This window comes from Schistocerca cancellata, chromosome 2 (genome assembly GCF_023864275.1).
Source record: "Schistocerca cancellata isolate TAMUIC-IGC-003103 chromosome 2, iqSchCanc2.1, whole genome shotgun sequence".
Lineage (NCBI taxonomy): Eukaryota > Metazoa > Arthropoda > Insecta > Orthoptera > Acrididae > Schistocerca > Schistocerca cancellata.
Window position 1 is genome coordinate 570,301,154 of NC_064627.1, and position 25,384 is coordinate 570,326,537.

General features: G+C 36.7%; 1 protein-coding gene across 1 annotated transcript in view; it reads right to left on the minus strand.

Annotated features, from left to right (window-relative positions):
• Positions 1 to 1,675: 1,675 nt before the first annotated feature.
• The window catches only part of LOC126146932 (uncharacterized), a 28,800-nt gene continuing 5,091 nt past the window's right edge, over positions 1,676 to 25,384 (minus strand). The window contains exon 2 of the mRNA XM_049915653.1: positions 1,676 to 5,548. Within this exon, the coding sequence (XP_049771610.1) occupies positions 4,547 to 5,548 (1,002 nt within the window). The 3' untranslated portion in view covers positions 1,676 to 4,546. The remainder of the gene's footprint in view (positions 5,549 to 25,384) is intronic.

The window sequence follows — 25,384 nt, forward strand, 5'->3', positions numbered from 1 at the left end:
TCTGACAGGATTAGTGAAGTTAAACAGAGAATACGTTATGACAATGGCAGGATAAGTTACAAAATTAGAGATGACAAGATTGTTTGTTAGAATGAGGAAGAAGAATAAATGGGATCACAACACAAATTATATGGAAGAATATAAATTTACATAAAAATTTTGCACTACTAATTTTTGATTTCATGCTTGAGAAACTGGAGTACATGAATAAAATGTGGAACTATTTCCTAACATAAAATTTTTCCTTGTAGTAGGCCTAATAGGCATTTGATATTAGTAATTCATGAATTATATTTTGTCGAGGTACATGCAAACGTCCATTTGTGCCAAAACAATCTCGCTTATTTAGTGTGTGTCACAACTGATGAAATATTAGAAACACCTATTTCATTTGATGTAGCAGACAGTGACAAAATAGTAGTCTCGGGTACTATTAATATTAACAGCTTTTTCAGTACTAGACGAGGACATTTTGATATTTCATGTAGCAAAATGTTTGACCAACTCTGATGAGGCAATAGATTCTTTCGCAGAAAGAAAATCATGCCACGTAAAACTGTAGCAAGATTAGCGAGAAAAGAATGCTGGGACCTAAGGATTGTAGAAATATGTACTGTCTTTCTTGTCTCTTGTCTTTACTGGTTTTGTGTTTCCTATAGTTAATTTTATGACACACGAAAGAGAAAGTTACTAGCTAATAGGTAATAAAGAGTGCAGGAGACGCATCACAGGACATTTTAATTACCATCACCCTAAATATAGGTTTGATGGCTTCCATTACAAAACATACAGTTTGAATTCCACAGAGCGAAGTACAGTGACATGTAATAGAATAATGCTGTGTGAAGAGGCATGGCTCAGCACTTTGACGTGCTTAAGACCAAATGACATGTCTTAAATTTCCTCCAACATATATATATGTTTTATATACCAAACTATTCAGAAAGATGTGTGCTACAAAATGAACATATTTTTGAAGAACTGATTTTTTTACTTCCTATCCCAAACGATGGGGAGGGGGGAGGGGTGAAGGGGAAGGGGAAGAGTGCCACTATAGAGTTTTCACCCACGTTCAGAAATATCATAGCTCTGGTGGTGGTACCAGGTCCAATCTCTAAACTGACTTTGAGCCTGGGAGTTAATGCATACAACATTTGAAGCATTATGGAAAGTCTTGTGATTGTTGTCATGCTGCAGTATGAAATAGTTGCAGTGAACTGCACATCCACTTTGTTCTTGGTGTTCTCCATCAAGATGATGTTGAGTTCTACAACATTAAGTTCCTCTAATGTTAATGGATGTTCTGGACCATTAATACGCCGTATGAGAATTTCACTTTGCAATCAGATCAGTATCCAAGTAATAAAACTCATCAGCCTAGGAATCAACAAGTTTTATTGTTATTTTTTCACTATGGGTGAAAGATTAATACTCGTAAGTGGAGTAGTAACTCTGTATGCTATCCATGATGATGACATGTACTTACTAACATAATAGGTGAAGTAATCTCTACCACTTACCGATGTCTGTTGAAAAACCAGTTACGACTATGACTGAAACTATGCAATAAAATAATATTAATGAACAGCATTGTAAAACACTTTAATTAACAATGATTCTCAAACATCTTTGTTGCTAGCCACAACTCATAATTAACATTCAAAATTACCAGAATATGAAATTAACATTGAAATTCAAGAAACACATAATTTACAAAATTTCATAATACAAAAACTATTTCCCTTTTTGAAATTTATATCCCATTTGAAAGCTCAGGTGACAAGAGAATCCAGAAAACATCCACTTTCCCTCAAATTTGGTGGACTGAGGATTATTTGAAATAAGAAAAATTACATTGCATTGTAAATAACATCTATTCAAAGTACAGCTGATTAGTCTCAGTGTCAACACCAAAATTCCAGTTATAATTAATACTGTTAAATAAATCACACCACTAAAAAAAGTCACAGCTTTAAGGAAAATAAGTTTAAATTATGATATTGATAAGCTAGCACCAAATTTCACCCTCTGTTCAAATTACATGCATTCATCATTTCCATGTCCAGTTAGCATTTCCAAAAAATATCAGCTGCTATAGCTTTGTCATTTCCATCATAAACATCTTGTATTGTGATCGGGTTGTCCAGGAGAGGCATACAAGTAGGTGGCTTGGATCATCTTTAGCCCCCCAGTCACAGACTGTCTGTGTATATTGTCTGCGCTTGCTGGAAGGATTCCCCATTTCTTCAGGTTGGTCTTGCACCAGGGCTACCCACTCTTAGGTGGTTGAGGGACCTCCTTACAGGATATTGTAGGTTTTGTGCCAGGAGCTAGTTCTTCTTTTGGTTATACATCTACGGGCAGTGAGCTCTTCCATGTTACAAGATGAGTCGCATCTGGTGCTCCCTCCAGTGGCGCAGTCCTAGCAAGGAAGCTCTTGCGGGATTTAAGGTGAGATCTTGCTGCCTGATGACCATACATAGGATGTTGGTGGTCATTCTCCTGCTTTGTTCTCTCATTGTCTGCAGCAGTGGTCCTCCAGATGTTGGGTGAGGCTGTTTCAACAGTCGGATACAATTTCTGCACTGGTGTCAGCTTTCTGCATCCTGAGATGATCCTTGCAGTATTGTTGACTGAAATATCAACTTGCTTAGCATGAACTGAAGCATTGCATACAGGAGCAGCGTACTCTGTGGCTGATACAAAAAGTGCAAGTGCAGAAGTCATTAGGAGGTGTGGGTTGGTTCCTCAGCTGTTTCCAATCAGTTTCTTGAGTATCCCATTGTGAACAATGACTTTCTGTTTCATGTTTAGTCATTGCTGTCTGTACTACTAACATGTACTATTAACAAACAAAACTGTAAAACCATTACCATATTTAAGTGCTAGAATTACAACATTTAATTGATGTAAAATAACCTTTAATACCTGTTCTAATTATAACACCAGTACTGGCTTTTGATAAACATTTATGTATTGAAGTAATACTGTAAGAAATTATATGACTATGGAAATTTTCCAAAGACCTCAAATTTTTCTGAGGTAAACGTAACCTGGAATGTGTACATGCTGGTGGTTAGATGTATGTCAAAGTTACTCTGTAAATTTAACTAATGCATGACACCAGTGGAAGTGATGTACTGTACATAATGGGTAACTAATTACCTACCAGTGAAAAAATCAAGATGTCTAATAGCATAATGGTATTTTCTTGATATAAGAGACACCAAAGACCATTAATACACAAAAGCCACATGGAACTCTTTTTGAGTCTGGGAAACACAATGCAACTTGAAGAATATAGGGTAACAAAAGATTGAAATTTTGTACTTGTAGCCACCCAGCCATCTTGAAGCATTAGATTTTGTTGTGTGAACCTGATGATCTGAGAGAGCATTTACAAATCCCAGACAACAAAGCCAAATGTAGCTTACACACAATTATCTTCATCACTTTCAGTTATTTGCCATCCTTCACATTTTATATAGAGCTCTGGATTTATGTTTTCAAGTCTGTCCATACTATAAGGCATAGTGAATAACAAAACATAGACTGCAGTATATCATTTTCACTGTATGTGGAGCACATCCAAACTTTGGTACTTAGTTACAAGCAAACAGGCCACCTCAAGCTGCTGGCAGGTTTTTATCAAGTACACAAACTTCATTTCTAGTCTCTACTGACTACTTTTACTCCTTGATTAATCTGAAGTTTTTGATATGTTTTGTATAAAGGGATCTCAAAAAATAAGTTACACATTATTGTGCAGGGCAACTAATTTTTATTGAGTACTGCAGTATACTTCAGTGCATGACACTATTTTTCAACAAAATCACCAAGTCTCTGTAAACATCGGTTGGGAAGTTCTACTTATTGTTGAATCCCTCAATGTTAGAAATGTGCTTCTTGGTCATGAAGCCATTCGAGAACCATTGTGTGAACACCCTCATTATTGGAAAATCTCTTTCACACAGATGTCCTTTCAGCTTGCCAAAATGATTGCCTTTGGTGTATGTCAGTGGCCTTCTTTCCTGATTATGTCAAACATTTCTGTGCAGCCTTGGTCTCAATTGCTGGCACCATTTCACTATGGCTGAATGTGACACTGCATTTGATCCATTTATCTGCAAAATTTCATGGTGAATCTGTGTGCAATTTAGATCTTTTGCCCACAAGAATCATACAGTCCCATATAATTACATGCTGTAGTCTATTTCCAGTTGCTGCACAATGTTAGTCACACACTGATGTGTCTGCTACCCATATTGCAGCAAAACTGTCTGCAGGGAACTAGAAATATGTACTCTCTTATGACAATGCCCAGCCATTGTTTTGCAATGGTCTGCACATGGGACAGTATGTGTAACTTATTTTTTACTTATTTTCTGAAGTCCTTACATATGATATAAGATGGTTGCATGCACATTGAAAGAGAAAGAATAACAAAATGATTAACAGGAAATGTACTTCATACTTTAAACTTTTATTGTTAAAGAAATTCTGTGATAACATGTATGGAAAACAAAAACCTTGGAATTTCACAACTTTAACATTTTATATTATCCAGAACACCTTCCAAAGCCCTTGCCAGTATTCTTTCAGCTTTTTCTTTAATTTCTTCATGAAATAGTTCAATAATCCAAGTTGTTACTTTAGATACAAAAAAACTTAATCTGCCAAGACCTGTTACATGCATTTTGAGGCCACTGAATGTTGTAATTTTGATATCAGAGAGTTTTATTTTGCATCTTGAACCACTAATATCAACAGTTAAAATCATTTCAATGGAGTTATTTACAACTTGAGCTTCAATTTTCCCTGTAGGACCTACTTCCATAAACTTAAACTTGTAGTCGTCATAATCAATGATCATTTCCTTTAAACCAACACTAATAAGCACAGTAAGAACATTTCCTCCTCGTGATACATAGATTTGATCTGTGCGGTATAAGGAAGACAATGAGTGGAACCAACCCTTTCTGGCACTGAATTCTCCTTTAACTTTCAAAGGACCAACCTGTTCATGAAATGTTTCATTGATGTCAGGTATTTTTATTTTACTATTTCCCTCTCTTTTAATCTCCTGATTAAGCATATCTATTGCAAAATCTACAAGTGTTTCTAGTGATGATTCCTCGAATAATTTCAATTTGTTTGTATCACCATACAGTATCGAATTTGAGATTTTAGAAGAAAAATCATCCATTTTCTTCCTTTGATACATTTTTTCCTTATCTATGTATAATAAGTCTCTATTATGTTTTGTGCCATAACTGTTTTGGGCTTTATTTGTCTGAATTGTTGGAATGTTAGACCAAGACTCATGGTTTCCCAAAACTGTCAATTCTGCTTGTGTTTGTTTATTACTTGTCTCCATTTGCAGATGTACACAATTGCTTGCATGCTTAAAATTTACTGTATCCTTTATTTCTGGGTATGTATGGCTTTGGAAATGCCATTTATGAACAAAATCATTAGCACCACAATGGAAGCATAACAGAAACAGTAACAAAGTCTGGTACAGCAGTTTGCACATCCTTCCATGCATCTGAAACAAACACAAAGGTTGTGTATAAGATATCAATTACAAGGTAGACCATGTGTGTATTGATATCAAATGAAGCTTGAGAAGTGTGAACCTTATAAATCACTAGAATTTAGACAAAAGTCACAATTTTAGCTATTATTAACCATTATAACAATTTATACTGTACACAAGAAGATTGGCTGCTGCATATTCAGTTCCTTTTTCTTTTGAGTGAGAATGAGGCTACTGCATTAAAGCAAGAGAGGCAGGCAATGTTTTCAGCAATTGGATCATTTAACATAATACTGAGTCCAAAATGCCAAAAATTGCAAAGGATCTGGTCATATTATGGTCAAATGAATCATGCTGAGTTTTTCATTGTATGATCAGAAAATAATGAGTAAAATGTAGGAAACACATTTTTACCACCTTTTCAACAGACCAGAAGAACCACAAAGCCAACACTGAACCACCTGACTCAGCTGCTATTGCAAGTAAACGATGGGACTTATCCATTTCCACCTATCTTCTGATGACTTTCTGGGAATTTTTAAATCTTCAGTCTTACACCACACGTTTCTTTCCTATATCCTCCCACTCCTTGTAACCTTCCATAATTATTGGCAGTTGTCACATTTATAAAGGTATGCAATTCCTCTCCCAGTATGGTGATATTGTCAAAGTCTCTGTAAACCTCATCTAGAAGCAGATCTCTCAAACTTATCCTCAGATCTCTTTGAGTTCCCTTACACCTTCTATTTAGTAACAAAGGAGGGTCACTTTCATCTCTCATACATTATTATCCATGAACAGAACAACTAAATTATATTCTGAACCAGGTCTTTACATACGTTCAAAAATCTGGAAATTAGAAAAATCTTATCCAAATATTTCTCATTCATTTTAAAGTGGCATTCCTCTGATCAACTTATCTCCACAATATTCATAATCATCCTTTTGTCATTGATACTATCACCCGGATGCCCCATGAATCATAACTGTGTGTAAGAATCAGGTGCAAGAGCTATCCCATACAGCTGCCTACCGCCACCTAATCCACCGTGTCACTGGTGTTTCCTACAAATTGATGGTAGGGACATCTTTCGATGAATTCTCCATTAACTTTCAAAGGACCAACCTGTTCATGAAATGTTTCATTGATATATCTTTTTTGGAACCAATGCACAGGAGCACCGCAAAAAGATTAGGAGAACCTGTAGATCTTTGAATCAAAAATCATAAGAAAGACCTTCAGACAAATCTGTGAAGAGAACACCTAGAGACATAGAAAGAAACAGGAACTGTGTGATCTGGTGAAGCAACGGAACATTGTGCAGAAAATGAAAGTATGGAGCATAAGCCTGGCAGATCACATTGCCAGGAGGCCAGACATGTGCCAGTCCAAAGTTGAGCTTATGGGGAAACCTGATGGAAATTGTCCAGCTGGACAACCAAGGAAGTGATGGGAGGATGACCTGCAGAAGGACCTTGAGCAGCTGAGTGTCTGTGAGAACTGGATCCTAAGTAGACAAGATTATCCTCTTTGCAGGAACACTGTAAGGTTGGCGTATGATCACTGTTATGTATGTGTGATGGTACTGACAAAAAATATAGTTGATTATATGTGCGCTAGAAGATTGGACAGAAATTTTGCAGTGCATGTATTCTTTGCAGTTATAACAGCAATTTGTAGTCTCTCAAGCCACATATTTATGTAATTTAGAGGGGAAAACAGTACATAAATTATGCTAATTTATTTGGGCATTCATTAGCATTTTTCATTTCAAGTTTGACATCTGTTATAAACTTGTTAGAAGCTCCATTGTAAGAAAAGAGAAGGTTAATCAAGAGATATGAAAGAGTAAACAATCTTGGTAGCAAAACTGGATTCTTTTTATTTATCTTCCATTGAATGACAAATAAAATAAAGTATTCAGTTTTACAACTAAGATGGAGGCAAAATAAAATGAAAAGTCCAGTTTTGCATCCAGGGCTGTTTGTTCTTTCATATTGTTACCACTGGTTGCTTTATCAGACCACCATGGATTGGAAGTAGTTCTTTAATCAAGACAGACAGGTACACAGGACACATGACACTATCATAACACTAAGCTAAGATGAAATATATCATGGACAAAAATGAGCATATAACTAAAAAAAATCACTTCTGATTAAAAAATTTTAGTACAAAATCAAGAAAGGAGACTTAGAACAGATCTGGTCAGAGGACAGTTTTTTTTTAATTTTTTTTTAACAAATACGTTGCTAGAACAAGGAAGACCAAAAACTACTTTTGTGTCATAAATAGGAAACTACAATCTCTGACAGTGATAGAATGTCAGGTAAGGTAATAACAAAAGACAAAAATGTTTCTAGGAGGAAAACCATGACACTAAATGTCAGAGATCTGTAGCAGATAGTTTTAATATCTACCTTTTAGAAGTGTATGGAGTAATTTTTTATTGGTCCAGCAAACACAATGATAAAGTAGTACATTTATGTAATATCTTGAAGACATAATGAGGTTGAACTCTCTCCCCATTCCCCTATGAAGTGAAGTGAGAAAATTGTCAACTCATTAAAAAATAAAAATTCGCATGGAAGTAATAATATTTCCAGCAGAATACCAGAAGGAGCCGATTCAACAAGTGTAAAACTTACACCACTTGGGAATACACTGGAAATGGTGACTTACTGGCCAGTCATTCCATTACATAAGCACAAGGTAGCAAACAAGTGAGAAAGAAAGGTGGGGGTAGAGAGAGAGAGAGGGGGGGGGGGGGGTGAGAAGAAGATGAAGGACTTGTAATATATAATGTTCTCTGTTTTATATATGAAACATCAGTAATTCAAAAGAGTGGCTCATTTGTAATGGCCAGAGCGGTCAGGCCTCACCAGAATTTTGTAGTTTTATTCTGCATCTTTTTTCAGTATTATATTGAACAGTTTGAGTATGACATGATTGTAGTGTAGTACAGATGACAAGAGACCAGAGGTAATGAGGAACAGTTTCCCCTGCTCTGTTGCAGAAATATACTATGTTACTCATATTACTCTGAGCTGCCCGTAGTGGGGTCATGTCTTCCACTACTTCTCTCTCATCCTTTCCCTCAGCCCATCATCCCATAGTGAGGGATATGTTTCCTTTTCCCCACTCCATTCAGCTGAGGGCCAGCACCTCAACATCCTTACTCCCTCCACACCCCTGAGTCAGTAAACTGCAGTTGTAGTAACATAACCAAACCATTTCCCTTGCTCCACCTTGCCCATTGGCATGGCATAGCTTGGGGCCACATCGGGTCGGCCCAGCGGATGGACAGGCTCATGCATACTCCTCTTTCCCACACCCCATCAAACCCTGCTGCATCTATACACAGTGTCATGGCCAGCCAGCTTGGATGTTTAACCCAAATTTTCACTGACATCACTGTATGCATGTTTCTAGGCCAGTGAGAAATGTTGTTAACAGCAGAAGTAGCCATCTCTGAGTAGTGTTCCTTATTCTGGAGGCTGAAACTGAAGTATTCTTACAGTGATTTCAAAATTAATGAAGTAAATTGTTTGGTAAAAAAATTAATTTATTAAATATGAAAGAAGCTATAAATCAAGCTGTCACATGCACACCAACCAAAAAGTTTGTTAATGTTTCAACCTGATGGAAGGAAGAACACAGCTTTCTGCAATACATGGTTCTGCAAAAAGTAGCTGTTAACAGTGAGTGCAGAGAAAGAAAAGTTATTTTGGCAGTGAAGGATTGTGAGCAATGTTTTTCTGTTAGGATTTAAAGCATTTAAGTGAATATTTTAAGACATGTGAGTAAAGTGAAGTGCATTTAGAAAATGCTTGTAAATGCAAAACATTTGACACCATTAACATTGCTCCTCAGACTGATGAAGCATGTGAAATGTCAGTTCAGAAACATTATGAGTTAAGTATAGAGGACAGACACGTATTACATGAAGCAGCAGAGTGCTTAACATTAGTTAGCACTAAAGATTCAGCTAACTGTGGCAATTTCTTAGATTTCTTGTCTCTTCAAGTAAATCTTGCCAACGTTTTAGATGGCAACTTTGATAGCTCTAGTACTTCCATCTCTAAATATATTCACAATTTATACAAAATGAACTTTTAGACTGTATGAAGAACTGATTAAAGACATCAATGCTGCCAATTTTATTTCTGTTCAGGCAGATGAAACAACACATTGTGTGCAAAAATCATTTGGTCATTATACTGCAGTACATTAAGGGGGGACGTTGATGAAATTGACCAAAAATGTCAATTTTCAATTTATTTTTTATTTGTTAGTACAACTCATGGATAATAAGTTCCCAAAGTTTGATTGTTGAAATTGCATCCGAAGTGCCTGAAAATTAATTAAAAGCATGATGACGCCTGCTTGCCATGCCCATGTTTTGAAGCAGCGCTTCAGTACCAGCTCAGTGAACAGCGATTCTGTGTATTACTTTCAACCAAACATGTGTGGGTACATCTAGAAGGCCGTGATACATACTCTTTGATTTTATAGATCATCTTTGACTCCGTTCTGTATCTCATAAACAATAACAAACTAGCTGTATTGTTTATGACGAAGAAATTCTTTTTTGGCCTTGTGATAATGACGGAGAATTATACAAGTGTTCAATTCTTTCTATGTTCAGTTATGCACGATCGCAAAGAGTGTGTAAAAAACTGGATAAACTGCATTTGAATAAGTTAGTGAATGGAAGACATGAGAAACAATGACAAACCAGCAATGAGGCTACATCTGAAGTAAGACCATCTGCTGAAAATGTGAACTTGTCTCCTAGCAACTCCAAGCGAAAAATTGGTGGGATGAATTGTGCATACTACAGTGATGAATCTTGGTACACTGGATTTAGATTAATTGACCTTGAATTATTGATGCAGCAGTGAAATTTTCTTGTCTTTGTAAGACGTGTGGTAGTGATAACATTCAGATTATAGATGATGGGAAGGGAGTAGGCTTGGCAGCCAGTCTGCATATTGTGTGCAAAAAATGCAATGCTGATAGCTCATTCAAAACTTCTAAATGTAAAAACTGATACTATGAAGCTAATATTAGGTTTACCTATGGATTGAGGTGCATTGGAGTTGGGAGAGAAGGAGGAAATTTATTGTGTGGAATAAGGAATATGCCAGCATCATGTCTGAGATTTACACAAATAAACTGTGTACTGGAAAACAATTTCTGACTTTGTTCAAGAAATTAAAAATACTAACAATAACTTCATTGTACATTTTCAAAATTTGGATTTTTGTATATAATAATCAGAATAATTTTGAAAAGTTCCATTTTAAGTGTAGCTATGGTACTCATCACAAGGAAAACTTCAAATTTCCTTTCATATCACTAAAAGCTTTATGCTCAGACACCACTGTACATGGGGCTACAAATATATAACAAATTAAAAGGAAGCAACATATTAACAATGCACCCTGTTTTGCTGGAATACTCCTAAATATTTTAATAGGGAAATGTTACTATACCATTGAAGAATTCATGGAAGACTATGAACAACAGAAATGTATAGCTAATATTGCAGTGTTGTCTTTGTACAATAAAGGAAACTGGTAAACCTTTAACTTATAGTAAATATCGTAGTGTTGTATTTATTTGCATTACTCTTAAAATAATGTAAAAAGAATTCCTGTAAATCATTATACATTATATTTCTGCTAAACCTGATGTGTCCCCTGTACAACAGATCATATGATTTGTACAATGTACGTAATGAGACTAATAAATCACATTTTACATTCCATATTTTATGCACTGAAGGACAGCCCACTGAAGTAATTACTTTTTTCTAAGGCTCTTGGCTACTTAAAGTCCACCGCCATAGGCAGTGCTCAGTATGTCTGGTTACAATGTGAAGGACCCAGATTCAGTTCCTGATATTACCACATGTGTGTTTCATTCATGACAGGGATCATGTAATGGAGTCCATTCAGACTTGTGATGCCAACTGAGGGGTTACTTCAATGAGAAGTAGTAGCTCTAAGGTCTAGAAAGCTGGCAACAGCCAGGAGAGTTGTTTGCTCATCTCAGGCCCCTCCAGACTACGTCCAAATGGCATCATTGGCAAACGATGACCTGACTGTCAGTCAGCCCTGATTGGGTCATATGTTCCAGAGTGTGGAGCTTGGTTTTTTGTTTGTCTTGACTATCTAAATTCCTGTTAGAGATTAATAATAAAGAACAGGAATTCTTCGCCTCTTGCTCAAGAGAAGAAACACAATATCATCATATACACTTTTCAACCAACCTATAGCTGCCATCTCATTAGTGTGGGAAGAATTCAGGAAGGGTATTGTTAACATCAGTTTCACTAATCCTTTGCTACTCTTGGTACACTCCAATGAGTTTTCAATAGTTATTTTTCTCTGGGAGACAAATTTGATTGTATCTGCTATTAGTGCAAACACTACTGTTGAATGAAATGAAAAGTTGAGAACAGCAGAAATAATGTATTCATGTCTTGGGAAGCTTGCTGTACTCTGTATCAAGGGGAAGTAAGTGAGAAAGGATAGATGTGTGTTAATCATTGGCCTCTCAAACATACAGGGAATAATAATATGTCTTAGAGAAATGTCAGCAAGGGATGTGAAGGATCACATTATATATTCTGTGTGTGCACCAGAAAGTCTCATTCAACATATTGTGAAGTGCTTGTGTTTAGACATGAGATGAGGTCTATCCAGACCACTTTGCTTTATCTTTCCCTCTGGTTTAAGAAATCTGATATCCTGTCTGTGCAGAATAGTACTCAGTAACTATCAGCAACTAATAAAATACTGCATGTTGACAAAGTCAGTGTATGTATGCTTTATACAATGTGTTATAATTTAACTTAAGAAATTAAGGGCGTCACTCACATAGATTCTAACCTTTGTACTAAATGGAGTAGTAAAAAACATTAAGTAACTGATCACATATTTAGAGATAAACAGGTGCAACTGAACCATTAAAAGCTGGATATACGATGTAGTAAGGTTTTCAGATGTTGACAGTATTGCAAGTATTTGTTACCAAAGATTGACAACAGCAATATTTTGTAAAGCTGTATTTCCTAGTGCACATGCTTGACCCTTTATAGCCTCCTCCTTGTGATGAAAAGGTTACAACACCACCTGAACCTATTTCTTTCCCTAATGAACCTTATTATGAACATTGCTTACTGCAACATCTTCCCTTTCATCACCAGGCATTCCAGAATCTGAATTATCTTCACATGCATCCATGCATAAGTCTTTCTCACACTTGTCAACATCACTTGCATCATTTAACCATTATCATATTACAGAACTGAAACCTTATTGTGAGGCATGTCACTCAGAGGGCATGTCCTAATAATAAAGCTTCAATTCTCACTCAGTAACAGCTGGGGATAAACTAACCTCAACAATGTTCAAGGACATTAGAGCATATGGCAGTTGTAACTACACACAACTGCAAAACAAGGTGCGAACATACAACTTTAGAATTATTAACCAGTAAGGGAGACCTAACCTCACAAGTTAAGGGCTAAATAGGCTGTTTGAGGGAACAGGGTACTACGAGCTGCAGATTGTGGCACACTATGAAACAAATGATGTTTGCTGTCTAGTTTTCAAGGTCATACTTCATTTGTACAAGTGGCAGGCAGAGAATGTTGCTCATCAAGCTTCAACAAAGTTCAAGATCTGCACCATTGTCTCCAAAATTAAGGGGGCCTTGGGTCTTGAGCTGAAGAGATGGCTGAAGCAGAAACTTTGAAGTTTCTCTGACAAGTTATATCATGACTCCCTGTACTTGTGGCATTAGGCAGAGAGCTGTAGTGTTCCATTAAATAGGTCAAGGGTGCACTAACCTGAGGGGCTGCTCTCTAGGTAGCTGCCTGTGTGTGGAGCACACATTATGTTTGCATTTACTGTTGTTGTTACAGAGTTTGGCCAATTCTAGACTGCTTGGAACCACAAACTATGATGCAGTATTTTTCTTATTATCTTTGCAGAACTCTATAATGCATTGGCTGCTTGTCTACCTCTGCTCATTTTGACATCACTCATATAGGTTGTGGTTTTTGTTGTTGGATATGAAAATTTTGCTATACTGATTTGTAGCCTAATATTTTCTTTGCCTTGTATGGTTTCTTCTGGGTGTTGAGTCTTCTCAAATCACTTCCTGTATCTTCCAGCCATCTCCATGAGTTTCTTGATTAGCCTGCTGTAATTCATTCTGTGAATGGAACTGTGAAGCTTTAATCTCCTCTTTCTTATTGTGTCTGTGATGGTTTCTATGTGTGTGTATGAATCTAATTTCTCCTCTTCATCCAGCTGTTATCTTTGTTCTTTTGTAGTACTAAAATTATTTGCATATTTTCCTTTCTTTCTTTTCCATTTCCTCTTGTTCATCTCATTTATTCAGCATAAGTCTGCCCCCAGTAGCTGAATGGTCAGTGTGACTGATTGTCAATCCTCTGGGCCTGGGTTCAGTTCCCAGCTGGGCCGGGGAATTTTGTCCACCCAGGGACTGGGTGTTGTGCTGTCATCATCATCTTATCATCCTCATCAACTGCAGGTTACCAAAGTGCGTCAAATTGAAAGACCGGCACCCAGCAAACGGTCTGCCCAATGGGTGGCCCTAGCCATATGATTAAATAAAATTAAATAAATAAATTCAGTGTAAGGCAGTCAGATCTATGCAGTGCTTATGATTTAATTTTTGTTGCAATGGAGTATAAATGATCTTTTATTTTATTGGTTTTGGTTTTGTTCTTATGCTAAATCCATTTTCTTTAGTTTTTTCTTAACATGTGGTGTCATCTAAGCCACTTTATTGTATAGGCTATATTCTCCCAAATACTTAAACTTGTCAATTCATTTGATATTTTCTCTGTTGTGCTTATGTTTAATGTATTCCATTGTCTCAAGCAATATTTGTAATCTGGTTTTAGTTGCAATTTTTTACGTGTTTCTGTCAGTATATTTGCATCTGATTTGTTCTTAGAAATTATTTAACATGATCAGTAGAAGTGAGACATTTCACTTCAAGCCTTCCCCTTCCTTGTCCCAGATGAATTTCTTTGATGTTTATCTCTTGTAGGTCTTTGCCTTAGTTCCTCCTAAGAGAATGGATGAGAACTCATCACCCTCCTGAATTCCTGTGTTAATTCTGAAAAGTTCACATACTTTTCCTAGAAATTTATCTGTTGAAACTGTGTCTGCCACTGTCTGTTCAACTAACTGTCTGGTGGTTTTGCCAATGCTTGCTTCTTTCAGTAGTAGGAATACTGTCCATCTATGAGATCATAGGCTTTTTTTAAATCAATGAAAGTGACAACTGTGTTGAGGTTCCACATTTTTCTGATCATGAGGATTGTTTTCTAGTTAAAAATTTGCTCTGCCACAATCTTGGTACTCACAATGTGTGTATTCTGCTTGGGCTTCTATATTACTCTGTACTACTTAGAATATAATTTTGTCAGTAACTGGACATAGAGATACGCCTGGCTAATTGTTGGTTTCTTTCCTACTTCTCTTCTTTTACAGTGGATGGATTATGGCTTGTTTCCAATCGTCTGGTGTTCTTCCTTAGTCCCAGAATTCTTTAATAACCTCATAAATGGTTTCAGGTACCTACTTCTTTCTAAGTTTCCACATCTCAGCTAATATCCCATCTCCATATCACACTGTATTGTTTTTCAGATGGCCAATGTATTGTTCAATTTGATGCAATTGCAATGGTGCTAAAGATGGGCTTTCTTTTTGAGATTGTCTGAAAATTAGTCATCACATCAGTTCCTCACAGTTTAGGAGATTCTTAAAGTACACACATCAAAAAAAGTTTTGCATCACTCTGGTTCCCAGAACTCCTGAAGATAGACATTGACTGTGGATATTGTATCACAGACACAGTCCCTTTGATTGTTCAGAGATGTCACTAACCCCACCCAACTTGGAGTGAACCAAAGCAATGTTGTTTGGACATGGAGGAGATACTATAACGGTACAGCCTTCGCCAGGACTCATATGAAATGTCCGATATCACCTTTTTTTTTATATGCATCCGGATAGTTATCGGACAATTCAGTGCTTCCTAAGGCCTTGTACGTGTGTCTTTATATATATCATTCTGTCCCGTCTGATAAAAAACTTGATATTCATTGTGAAAGCACTTGGAATGTTCTAGAAGGACGTGCATTGTCATAATTATTGATGGATTGTTGTCACTGATAAAATTATGTACATTTTCTAAACTACGTAACTAATCAAGAAATTGAAGCGATAAGTCCTTAGCAATATATAACTAGAGACTGCAGAGATGTTAGCATGAAAAATCAATGCTTCTAATCAACAAAATTGTAATCTAATAATAATCCATTAACAGAAGACCTTACTATCTTGAGAAACAGCTTAAAAGCTATTATCAAGCTATTATTTTCATTTGTTATTTATTTTTATGTCTTCCACTGCAATTAATATACTTTGTAATTTCATTTCTAATTAACTCTCCAATTGTTTACATCTCACAGTTTTTCAATTTCCAGAATTTGAGGCCTTATTTGTGCATTTTATGTATGTAATCGGATAAATTATGAGCTCTGTAATAATAAAAGATAAATTATTGTAATTAAAATTCAGAATGATTTTCTTATGGAAAACTAAAGATATTACTATAAAAGATTGTCATTCAATATTGTATTTTTATCTTATTCGGCTGTATCATCAGTTTCATTACAATTTGTAAATTTTAATTGTAACATCAAAATTGTACAAAATTAATAATGCTTTATTTTGAAAGTTATTGTTAAAATTCTATATAAAGCAATGCAGCGATGCTGTGACACGTCTGTTTTGAAGTTACTTTTGGAAGTCAAAGAGATCAGTGAAGTCCGCGCGTGTTTTGTTTACATGACGAGTGTGCAGTTTGAATGTCAATTATTGTGAATAAATTTTGTGAAGCATGAAAATTTCGCATTAATTCATCAATGGACTAGGCAGAAGAAACTTAAGTTAAGTAACATTCACATGAATTGTTACAATGCAGAGAGACAGGAACTGTCCATGACATGCCTTGCTCACGGGCTACTACTGCAGTGGATGACCGCTAACCACAGATTATGGCTCAGAGGAACCCTGATAGCAATGCCACCATGTTGAATAATGCTTTTTGTGCAGCCACAGGATGTCATGTTATGACTCAAACAGTACGCGACACGCTGTATGATGCAAAACTTCACTCCCAATGTCCATGGCGATGTGCATCTTTGGAACCACGACACAGTGCAGTGCAGTACAGATGGTCCCATCAACATGCCTAATGGACTGCTGATAATTGGCATCACGTTTTCTTTACTGATGAGTGTCGCATATGCCTTCAACCAGACAATCATCAGAGATATGTTTGGAGGCAACCTGCTCAGGCTGAACACCTTAAACACGTGGTCCAGTGAGTGCAGCAAGCTGAAGGTTCCTTGTTGTTTTGGGTGGCATTATGACATATGCCGATGGTGGTCTTGGAAGGCGCCATAATGGCTGTATGATATGTGAATGCCATCCTCAGACCGATAGTGCAACCATATCGGCAGCATATAGGAGAGGCATTTGTCTCCATGGACGACAATTCGCACCCCCATCGTGCACATCTTGTGAATGACTTGCTTCATAATAATGACATCACTCGACTAGAGTGGCCAGCATGTTCTACAGCCATGAACCCTATCGAACATGTCTAGGATAGATTTAAAAGGGCTGTTTGTAGTTGACATTGCCCAAGAACCACTGTGAGGGATCTATGCCAAATCACCACTGAGGAGTGGGACAGTCTGGACCAACAGTGCCTTGATGAACTTGTGGATAGTATGCCACAATGAATACACACATGCATCAATGCAAGAGGATGTGCTATTGGGTATTAGAGGTACCAGTGTGTACAGCAATCTGGACCACCACCTCTGAAGGTCTCGCTGTATGGTGGTCCGACAAACAATGTATGGTTTTCATGAGCAATAAAGAGGGCAGAAATGATGTCTATGTTGATCTATATTCCAATTTTCTGTACAGGTTCCAGAACTCTCTGAACCGAGGTAATGCAAAACTTTTGATGTGTTTTTTTGTTAGTGACTTGCAGTTATCTTTGTTGTTTGTAATCAGTTTGCTTACTGAATCTCTGAAGTGAAGGCTCACTGTCATGCATCCTATTATTTACTATCTGAAAACATTGTACATATTCATAGGGTTGCTCTGTCTGAAATGTATATCTATTTCTTCTAATCACTTCCCTCATATTTCTGTTTCTCTCCTCTAGTAATGTTTGACGTCTGTCTGCTGATCTCAGTGGACATGTTCCAGTCTCTCTCCTTTTGGAAGCTGTTATTCTACACTCCATTGCTTCATCACATACCTTGTTCCACCTTTTATGATTTTGTTCTCTTGGTTGTCATTCTAGTTCTTCCACCCTTTCGAACATTGCTTCTCTGGTCTCATCCCAATGTCCTATCTTCTTCACTGTGTTTTTAACAAATTTGTCCCTGTTGCCAGAAATTATGTGCCAGTACTATGGACTTTTCTAATTGTGGGGTTTGGTCTTTTATGTTGAAATTTTCCTTTATTTCTGTTAAAAATGATTGAGTTTATGACTTGCGATCTTCTGACCAGTCCATTCATAATTTCTCTATGGTTTAGTTTGGTTATTTATGTGTGACGTAACATGAGCCTAATGTGTATTACAAGAAAACAAAATTTTGTTTCTCCTTGGTAATTTTCTGAAACAGGTTGATAGTTTTAAGTTGAATTGTCTGCAGAAGTTCGTAAGCCCTTCTCTGTTCTTGCAGATGTAAATTTCATGCTACTGCCTTGTATTTCTCTTCTCTGCTGATCTGTATGTGGACATCTACGAGTAATTTTATGTGATGCTTCAGTGTTTTTGATGTGTCATTTTCTAATTTTTCCCGATATTGTTTGACTTTCTGGATATTTCCAATTGTCCTTGTTTGCAGGTGTGCATGCATTTATGAAGGCATAGCTGTTAATTGCTGATCTGAATGAGAGAAGTTGTATTCACTCTGATGAAGGTGTAAAATACATTATGGATTCTGTTAGATTCTGTTTGTCCATGAAAGATGTTCCAAGCACAGTGACTTTCTATTTATTTTTTATGCCCAGTTTCCCTTTATGAATCCTGTAGCTCTCTCATTTAGATGCATTCTCATCCTCATATTTGGTTTTCTGAAGTGCTATTATGAGTATACTGTATATGTTTAACACATTCATCGATTGTTTAAATTTCCCAGTATTAAGTAAAGTGTTGATGTTCAATGTGCCTAACAAATGTATTTTTCTTAGAACTTTTGCAAGAAGTTGTGTCACTGTTTCCAGTGATGAAGGGTTGATAACAACTTGGAGTACTTTTCTCTTTTCTGTCTGGTGTTACTTTCAAACCTGGGCTGAACATAAATTAGGAAGGGGTGTTAACTGCTTCATGGGAAGTCACCTGTGATCAAACTGCCAGATGGGTTTTAGCAGGCCACCTAATATGGGAACAGGTGCCTTTCATAGCCAACCACTTTGGTAACATAGGCCATTGATTTTTGCAGCCACTATCCATGTGTAAGGAGATGATTAATGCATAGCTGCTTCTTGCAAATCACTTATAAAGTGCTTTGGTGATTCCATCCATTTCCACATAATGATAGCTGTAAGAATTTGAAGTGTAAGACACAAAGAAGTGCCCCTCAAGTGCAGTGATTATAGTTCTAGTGATCAGCTGCTAAACTGTCTGCAACAAAATTTCAGAGTTTCAAATAGTCCTAAAAAGTAGTGGAGTTCATACACTGCTGAGCCAAAACTTTATGACACCTGCTTAATAGCTTGTTTGTTCATCTTTGGAATGAAATACATAACTGATTCTGTGTATCAAGGATCCAACCATTTGTTGGTAGGTTTGTGGAGGTATGTGGTATTAGATGTCTATGACCAGGTCATGCAATTCACATAAATAATGGGCTGCTGATTTGCATATGCAGTATTGGCACACAACAGTGATACAGATGGGTTCTATAGGATTTACATCAGGTTAATTTGGGTGCCAAGATGTTAACATGAGTTCATTACAATACTCCTTAAACCACTGTAGCATAGTTCTGGCTCTAAAAAATGAACAGTTGTAATTCTGAAAAATGGCATTGCTGTCATGGAAGACATCTAGCTTGTAGGGATAAAGGTGGTTCGTAGCTGTCAGCATGTTTCTGATTACTACCACAGTCCCATGTGAGTATAGAAGAATGTCTCCCATACCAAAATGCTGCTTGCATCAGCCTGTGTCCATTGTGCACTGGATGTTTCAAGCTGCTGTTCACCTTGATGATGGCATTTGCAGAGATTACCATTGACATAGTGTAGCAAAAATGTTATTCACACCAAGAGCTGAAATATTTCCATTGACCAACTGTCAAATCCCAATGGTTCCATGCCCACTGCAATCATAAGTAGTGATATCATCAGGACAACATGGGGTGCTTATGGATGGTCTGCCACAGAGCTACATGTTCAACAACGTATGACGAACAGTGTGCTCTGAAACACTTGTGCATGCACCAGCATTGTGCTCTTTTGGCAGAGATGCCACAGATCACCATACTTTACAGAGCAAACAAACCTCTAAACCCCATGTTCTGTGAAAAGCCATGGCTGTCCTCCTAGCGCTTTCCATAGATTCTCATGAAAGTAACAGGCGAGCATTCAACCAGCTTCTGTGTTTTTGAGATAATCGTTCATAGGTTCTGTGTAATAATAATCCGTCCTTTGTCAAAGTTGCTTATGTCAATGAATATCCCTATTTGTAGCCCATATCATCGCTAGTGTGATCCCCTGTCTGTGGCTGCTCTGCTTACACACCTTTATTACGACATCACATGCCCACGTCGCCAGGTGGCATCCAGTGTCATGGTGGGCATCGCTCAGAATGTTTTGGCTTATCTGTGTATAATGTTAGGAAAGAAATCTTTATAAAACCTAAATTTGACAGCAGTGATATTTTTTGGTAAATCTAAGTGTGTATTAAAAGGATAGGTCAATTGGGAAATGGAAGTGGAATGTTTGTTGCAATAGTACAAGAAACAAATCCATTGTGAGACAGGGATAGAAGCTGCTTGTTAGATTGTTTGGCTAAGATTCAGTTTTGAGGGTGAGGATAAACTTATAATTTTGTCCATCTGCTGACCACCAAACTCATCCTCAGATGTAATCATAAACTTTAGAGAAACCTCCAACTTCTTGTACATGTCCCCAAATCATACCATCATTTTTGGAGAAGACTTTCATCATCCAAAAATCAGTTGGGATGATTACGGTTTTGTAAGTGGAGAGGATGTCAAGATATTCTGCAAAATAGTACTAAATGCTTTCTCTGAAAACTACATGGAACAAATACTTCAGAAGGCCACTTATAATGGAAGTATATTGGATCTAATGACAACAAACAACTGGGTTTAGAGGTTTTCTATATTTCAGCTGGTATTGAAGGGCATGTGACAGTTGTAACAGCAATGATTGCACAAATATAAAGAGAAACTAAAACAAGCAGAAAGATTTACATTTTGAGCAAGTTCATAAAGCAGGTAGCCATGTTATATCTTCAAGAGGAACTCAGAACGTTTACCTCTGAGCAGGACCACATAAAAGAACTATGGATCAAGTTCAAACAAATGGTTGAGCAACCACTGGGCTGATATGTACCTAGCAGAACAGTTTCTGATGGTATACTTTCATGGTATACATTCACAGTAGAAAAACTTCTAAAGGAACACTAACTTCTGCATAATAGGCATCAAACAAAAATCTTATCAAAAGATCTTACATAAAACTCAAATAAAATTCTGCTCCTATGCAAAGGCTGACAGTAGGACCAAAGTTAGTGACCAGACACTCACAGATGACACATGAATTGAAATTGAGAGCAGGAAAACAAAATCAGAAATGAATACCTCAATTTTCAAATATTTAGTTACAAAAGAAGATACAGCGGTAGCCCCACTTTAAACCTCACACATTGTAATGATGAGTGATATAAATATAATTGTCAATGGCACTGAGAAACAGCAAAATCACTAAAATTAAACAAGGCTCCAGAGGTTGAAAAAGTGATCCACAAAACTACATTCATCCATCTGTTGACATCCATCTGTTGTAGAATCCTAGAACAGATTCTGAGTTCAAATGTAACGTAACAGAATGACCTACACAATACCAGCCAGCATGGATTCAAAAGATATTTATCATAGGAAACTCAAGTTATGTTTATCCTGCATGAAATCATGGAAGCCATGAGCCAAGGCAGCCAAGTGGGTGGTTCCCAAAAACCAGTTTACATAATACTACTTTGCTGTCAATGTCATGAAAAGGATAGACTGCTACTCACCATATAGTAGAGATGCTGAGTCGCAGCTAGGCACAACAAAAAGACTCCTAAACAAGTTAGCTTTTGGCCAAAATTCCTTCTTCTGAATTATAAAACGTACACATATGCATTCACATGAATACAGCTCATAACCACATGACCTCTGTCTCTGGCAGCCAAAGCCACGCTGGTCTGTAGTGATGTACTGGGAACAGGAGTCATTATTTGTCATTTTAGGTGCATAGTTTCTTTGAAATGTGCCACTGTGATCAAGTAGGTATCAAGATACTAATAACAGCTGAACAGCTCTATATTGCAGTTGAGGATGTAGCAGCTTTCTTTAAAAAAGTAACAACTTTCTTTATTATTTACTTGATTAAGTTTTATTGGCATAACTGTGGATAGTATGAAGCATGATAGTGGTAGTTTATTGTCAGTATGGTACACAGGTTAGGTTTCTATGATTTGCAAGTCTTATTAATGAATACCTTTAACCAGTCAACATCACAGAAGGTTCTCATTCTTTATATGATATACAGAACATGGTGAATGTGTAAGTGAATGCATGAACAAATGAATCAGACTTGCCCCAGGGAACTCTTCCTGTTCTTGTTGTCTGTTAATGACCTGTAAGGCTATATTAACGATGAACATATACTACTAAAATTATTTAGGAGAAACAGTAAAAAAACTGTGATGCTCACTCAGTGGAAAACATTGGTCTACTTCAACATCTGTTTCATACCATCATATGGAAAACATCTGGTGGTATGCAAGATCATTTATAGAAATTCAGTTAAATACATATGAAGCTTTCTTTGTTAAAGAAGCCAATTGATGTGGTGACCTTTCTGCACAATTATTGCAATTTTAGCCCCAAAAGTTAAATGTGTTTATGATACATGTCACAACTTACCCGTGATGATAAAACATGCAATTACAGAAACAATGTTTAAAATGTGAAAAATAGATCTTGATGCTACTTTGGTGCTCCAGCAGTGGTGTCAAAAATCAACATTTTATGTACTCAGACTGAACAGCTACAAAGGCACAATTAAGCTATGGCTCAGGATGATCTACCAAAAATTTTAAATTTTAAGAAGAACAAAAGTAGGAACTGCCTTTAATATGGCTAACTAGGTAATCTATCAAACAAGTGTCAAACTGTAACGGAGTGAGTCATTGGTCAAATGAGATTCCTAGTCTTAATAAAACAAATTGTTGTGCAATGCTGTTAGTTTATGAAAAGTGTATAGAAAGTTCAAGAACCGATAAAAACACAAAAATCTAAAAAAGTGAAAGGAAAGTTTTTAATGATAACTATAATTTGTTTTTAGATATAAAGTAGACTGTGATGAAAAATACATTGATAGTAGTGCATAACATCATGTTACAATCAATGTAATTGAAGTATTTGGCATGGATAAAATTGATGTGATATTTAAGAGACAGAGATAGACAGTATAATATTTTGAAGATATTTGATTTATTTCAGTTGGAATTCACAACTTATTTTCTGCCTAGAAATTTAGGCAAAATGGAATCAAGAAAATAGTTGAAAATGATAGTTAAGTGTGAGTATTGTTTAAGAATAAAGCTGGAACTGATGTTGCTGTCCAATGATGAAAATGAGCTTGATTATTTATCTGTGAAAGCTGTTCATCAAGCAAAGGCCTGTGTTGTTGATGAAACTGATGGCATACTACAAAGAAGCAGGAAAATGTAATGATATATCTTGAACAGAATGACCTCCTTAGTGCCAACCAGCACAGATTCCCAAAACATTGAACACATGAAGCCCGCATCTCGTGGTCGTGCGGTAGCATTCTCGCTTCCCACGCCCGGGTTCCCGGGTTTGATTCCCGGCGGGGTCAGGGATTTTCTCTGCCTCGTGATGGCTGGGTGTTGTGTGTTGTCCTTAGGTTAGTTAGGTTTAAGTAGTTCTAAGTTCTAGGGGACTGATGACCATAGATGTTAAGTCCCATAGTGCTCAGAGCCATTTGAACCATTTTTTTTAACACATGAAACCCAACTCACACTTTTCTCACATAAAATACTGAAAGCTTTGGATCAAGGCAGTATTTATTGATTTCTGAAAACACATTTGACTCAGTACCACATCTTTGCTTATTGTCAAAAGTATGATTTTATGGGGCATCATGTGAGATTTGTGACTGGATTGAGGTCTTTTTGGTAGGGAGGATGCAGCATGTTCTCTTGGATGAAGTGTGTTGGGACCCTTGCTGTTCATGTTATATGTTAATTACCTTGCAGACTATATGAAAAGTAACCTCAACTTTTTGCAGATGATGCAGTTATCTGTAATGAAGTACAATCTGAAAGAAGCTGCATAAATATTCAGTCAGATCTTGATAATACTTCAAGTGGTGCAAACATCAGCAACTTGCTTTAAATGTTCAGAAATGTAAAACTGTGCACTTCACAAAATGAAAAAATGAAGTGTTCTATGACTATAACGTCAATGAGGCAATGCTGGAATTGGCCAAATCTTGCAGATATCTGGGTGTAACTCTTTATAGGGATATGAAATGGGATGCTCACACAGTCCAGTCATGGGTTAAGCAGCTAGCAGACTTTGGTTTATTGATAGAATACTGAGGAAATGCAATCAGACAACAAAGGAGACTGCTTAAAAATCACTCATGTGACTGGTTCTAGAATACTGCTCAATTGTGTTGCACCCGTTACAAATAGGACTAACAGCAGATACAATTACATAAGGCACTGAATCATTTTTCTGGAAGGGCTGTTGATACATCAGACACAGAAGAAAAAAATGAGTTTGCCGATAATGGCTATGAAATTATTAGTTTTGAATGTATTAGTCAATAGGATTTCATCAACCTATATGTGTCCAATACCTGTTTTAATAACCACTTGAGTGACACTAAAGAACAGTATGAGAACAATGTGATAGTAATGAATGAAGGCAAAGGAACCCACAAATTATTTGAGTGATAAAGCTTGAAGAAGTCATTACATTGCAGTGAACATTCAGCACATAAACCAATAATGGAGCTTCAACATAAGGCTACAAGGAATTATACAGGAGTGAGATAGTTTGAAAACTCTGAAAACCGAATAAAGCTGTGGAAAAAGAAGTAAATTTTCTGAAGAAAAATCAAATCTTGAATAGTTAAAACCAGTAAAATAAACAAGTTGTTTCAAAATTGGTGGGATTTTGCTACAAAATTGAAAGTTTATGATGAAGTACTTTTATCAGCTGTTGAAAGAAGTTACAGTCTTCAGTTTATAATTTCAGATTAGGTAATCAAAGTACTAGCAGATTTATTAATGGATCAGGATCATAAACACATAGAGACAGTTTCAATATATTCATCAACTCATAAAGGAGAAGGAGATTAGTATGAGAAGAATACCGACTGACAGATAGAGAACTAACATTCTTGCAAATTGGTTATCCTTAAGTTACA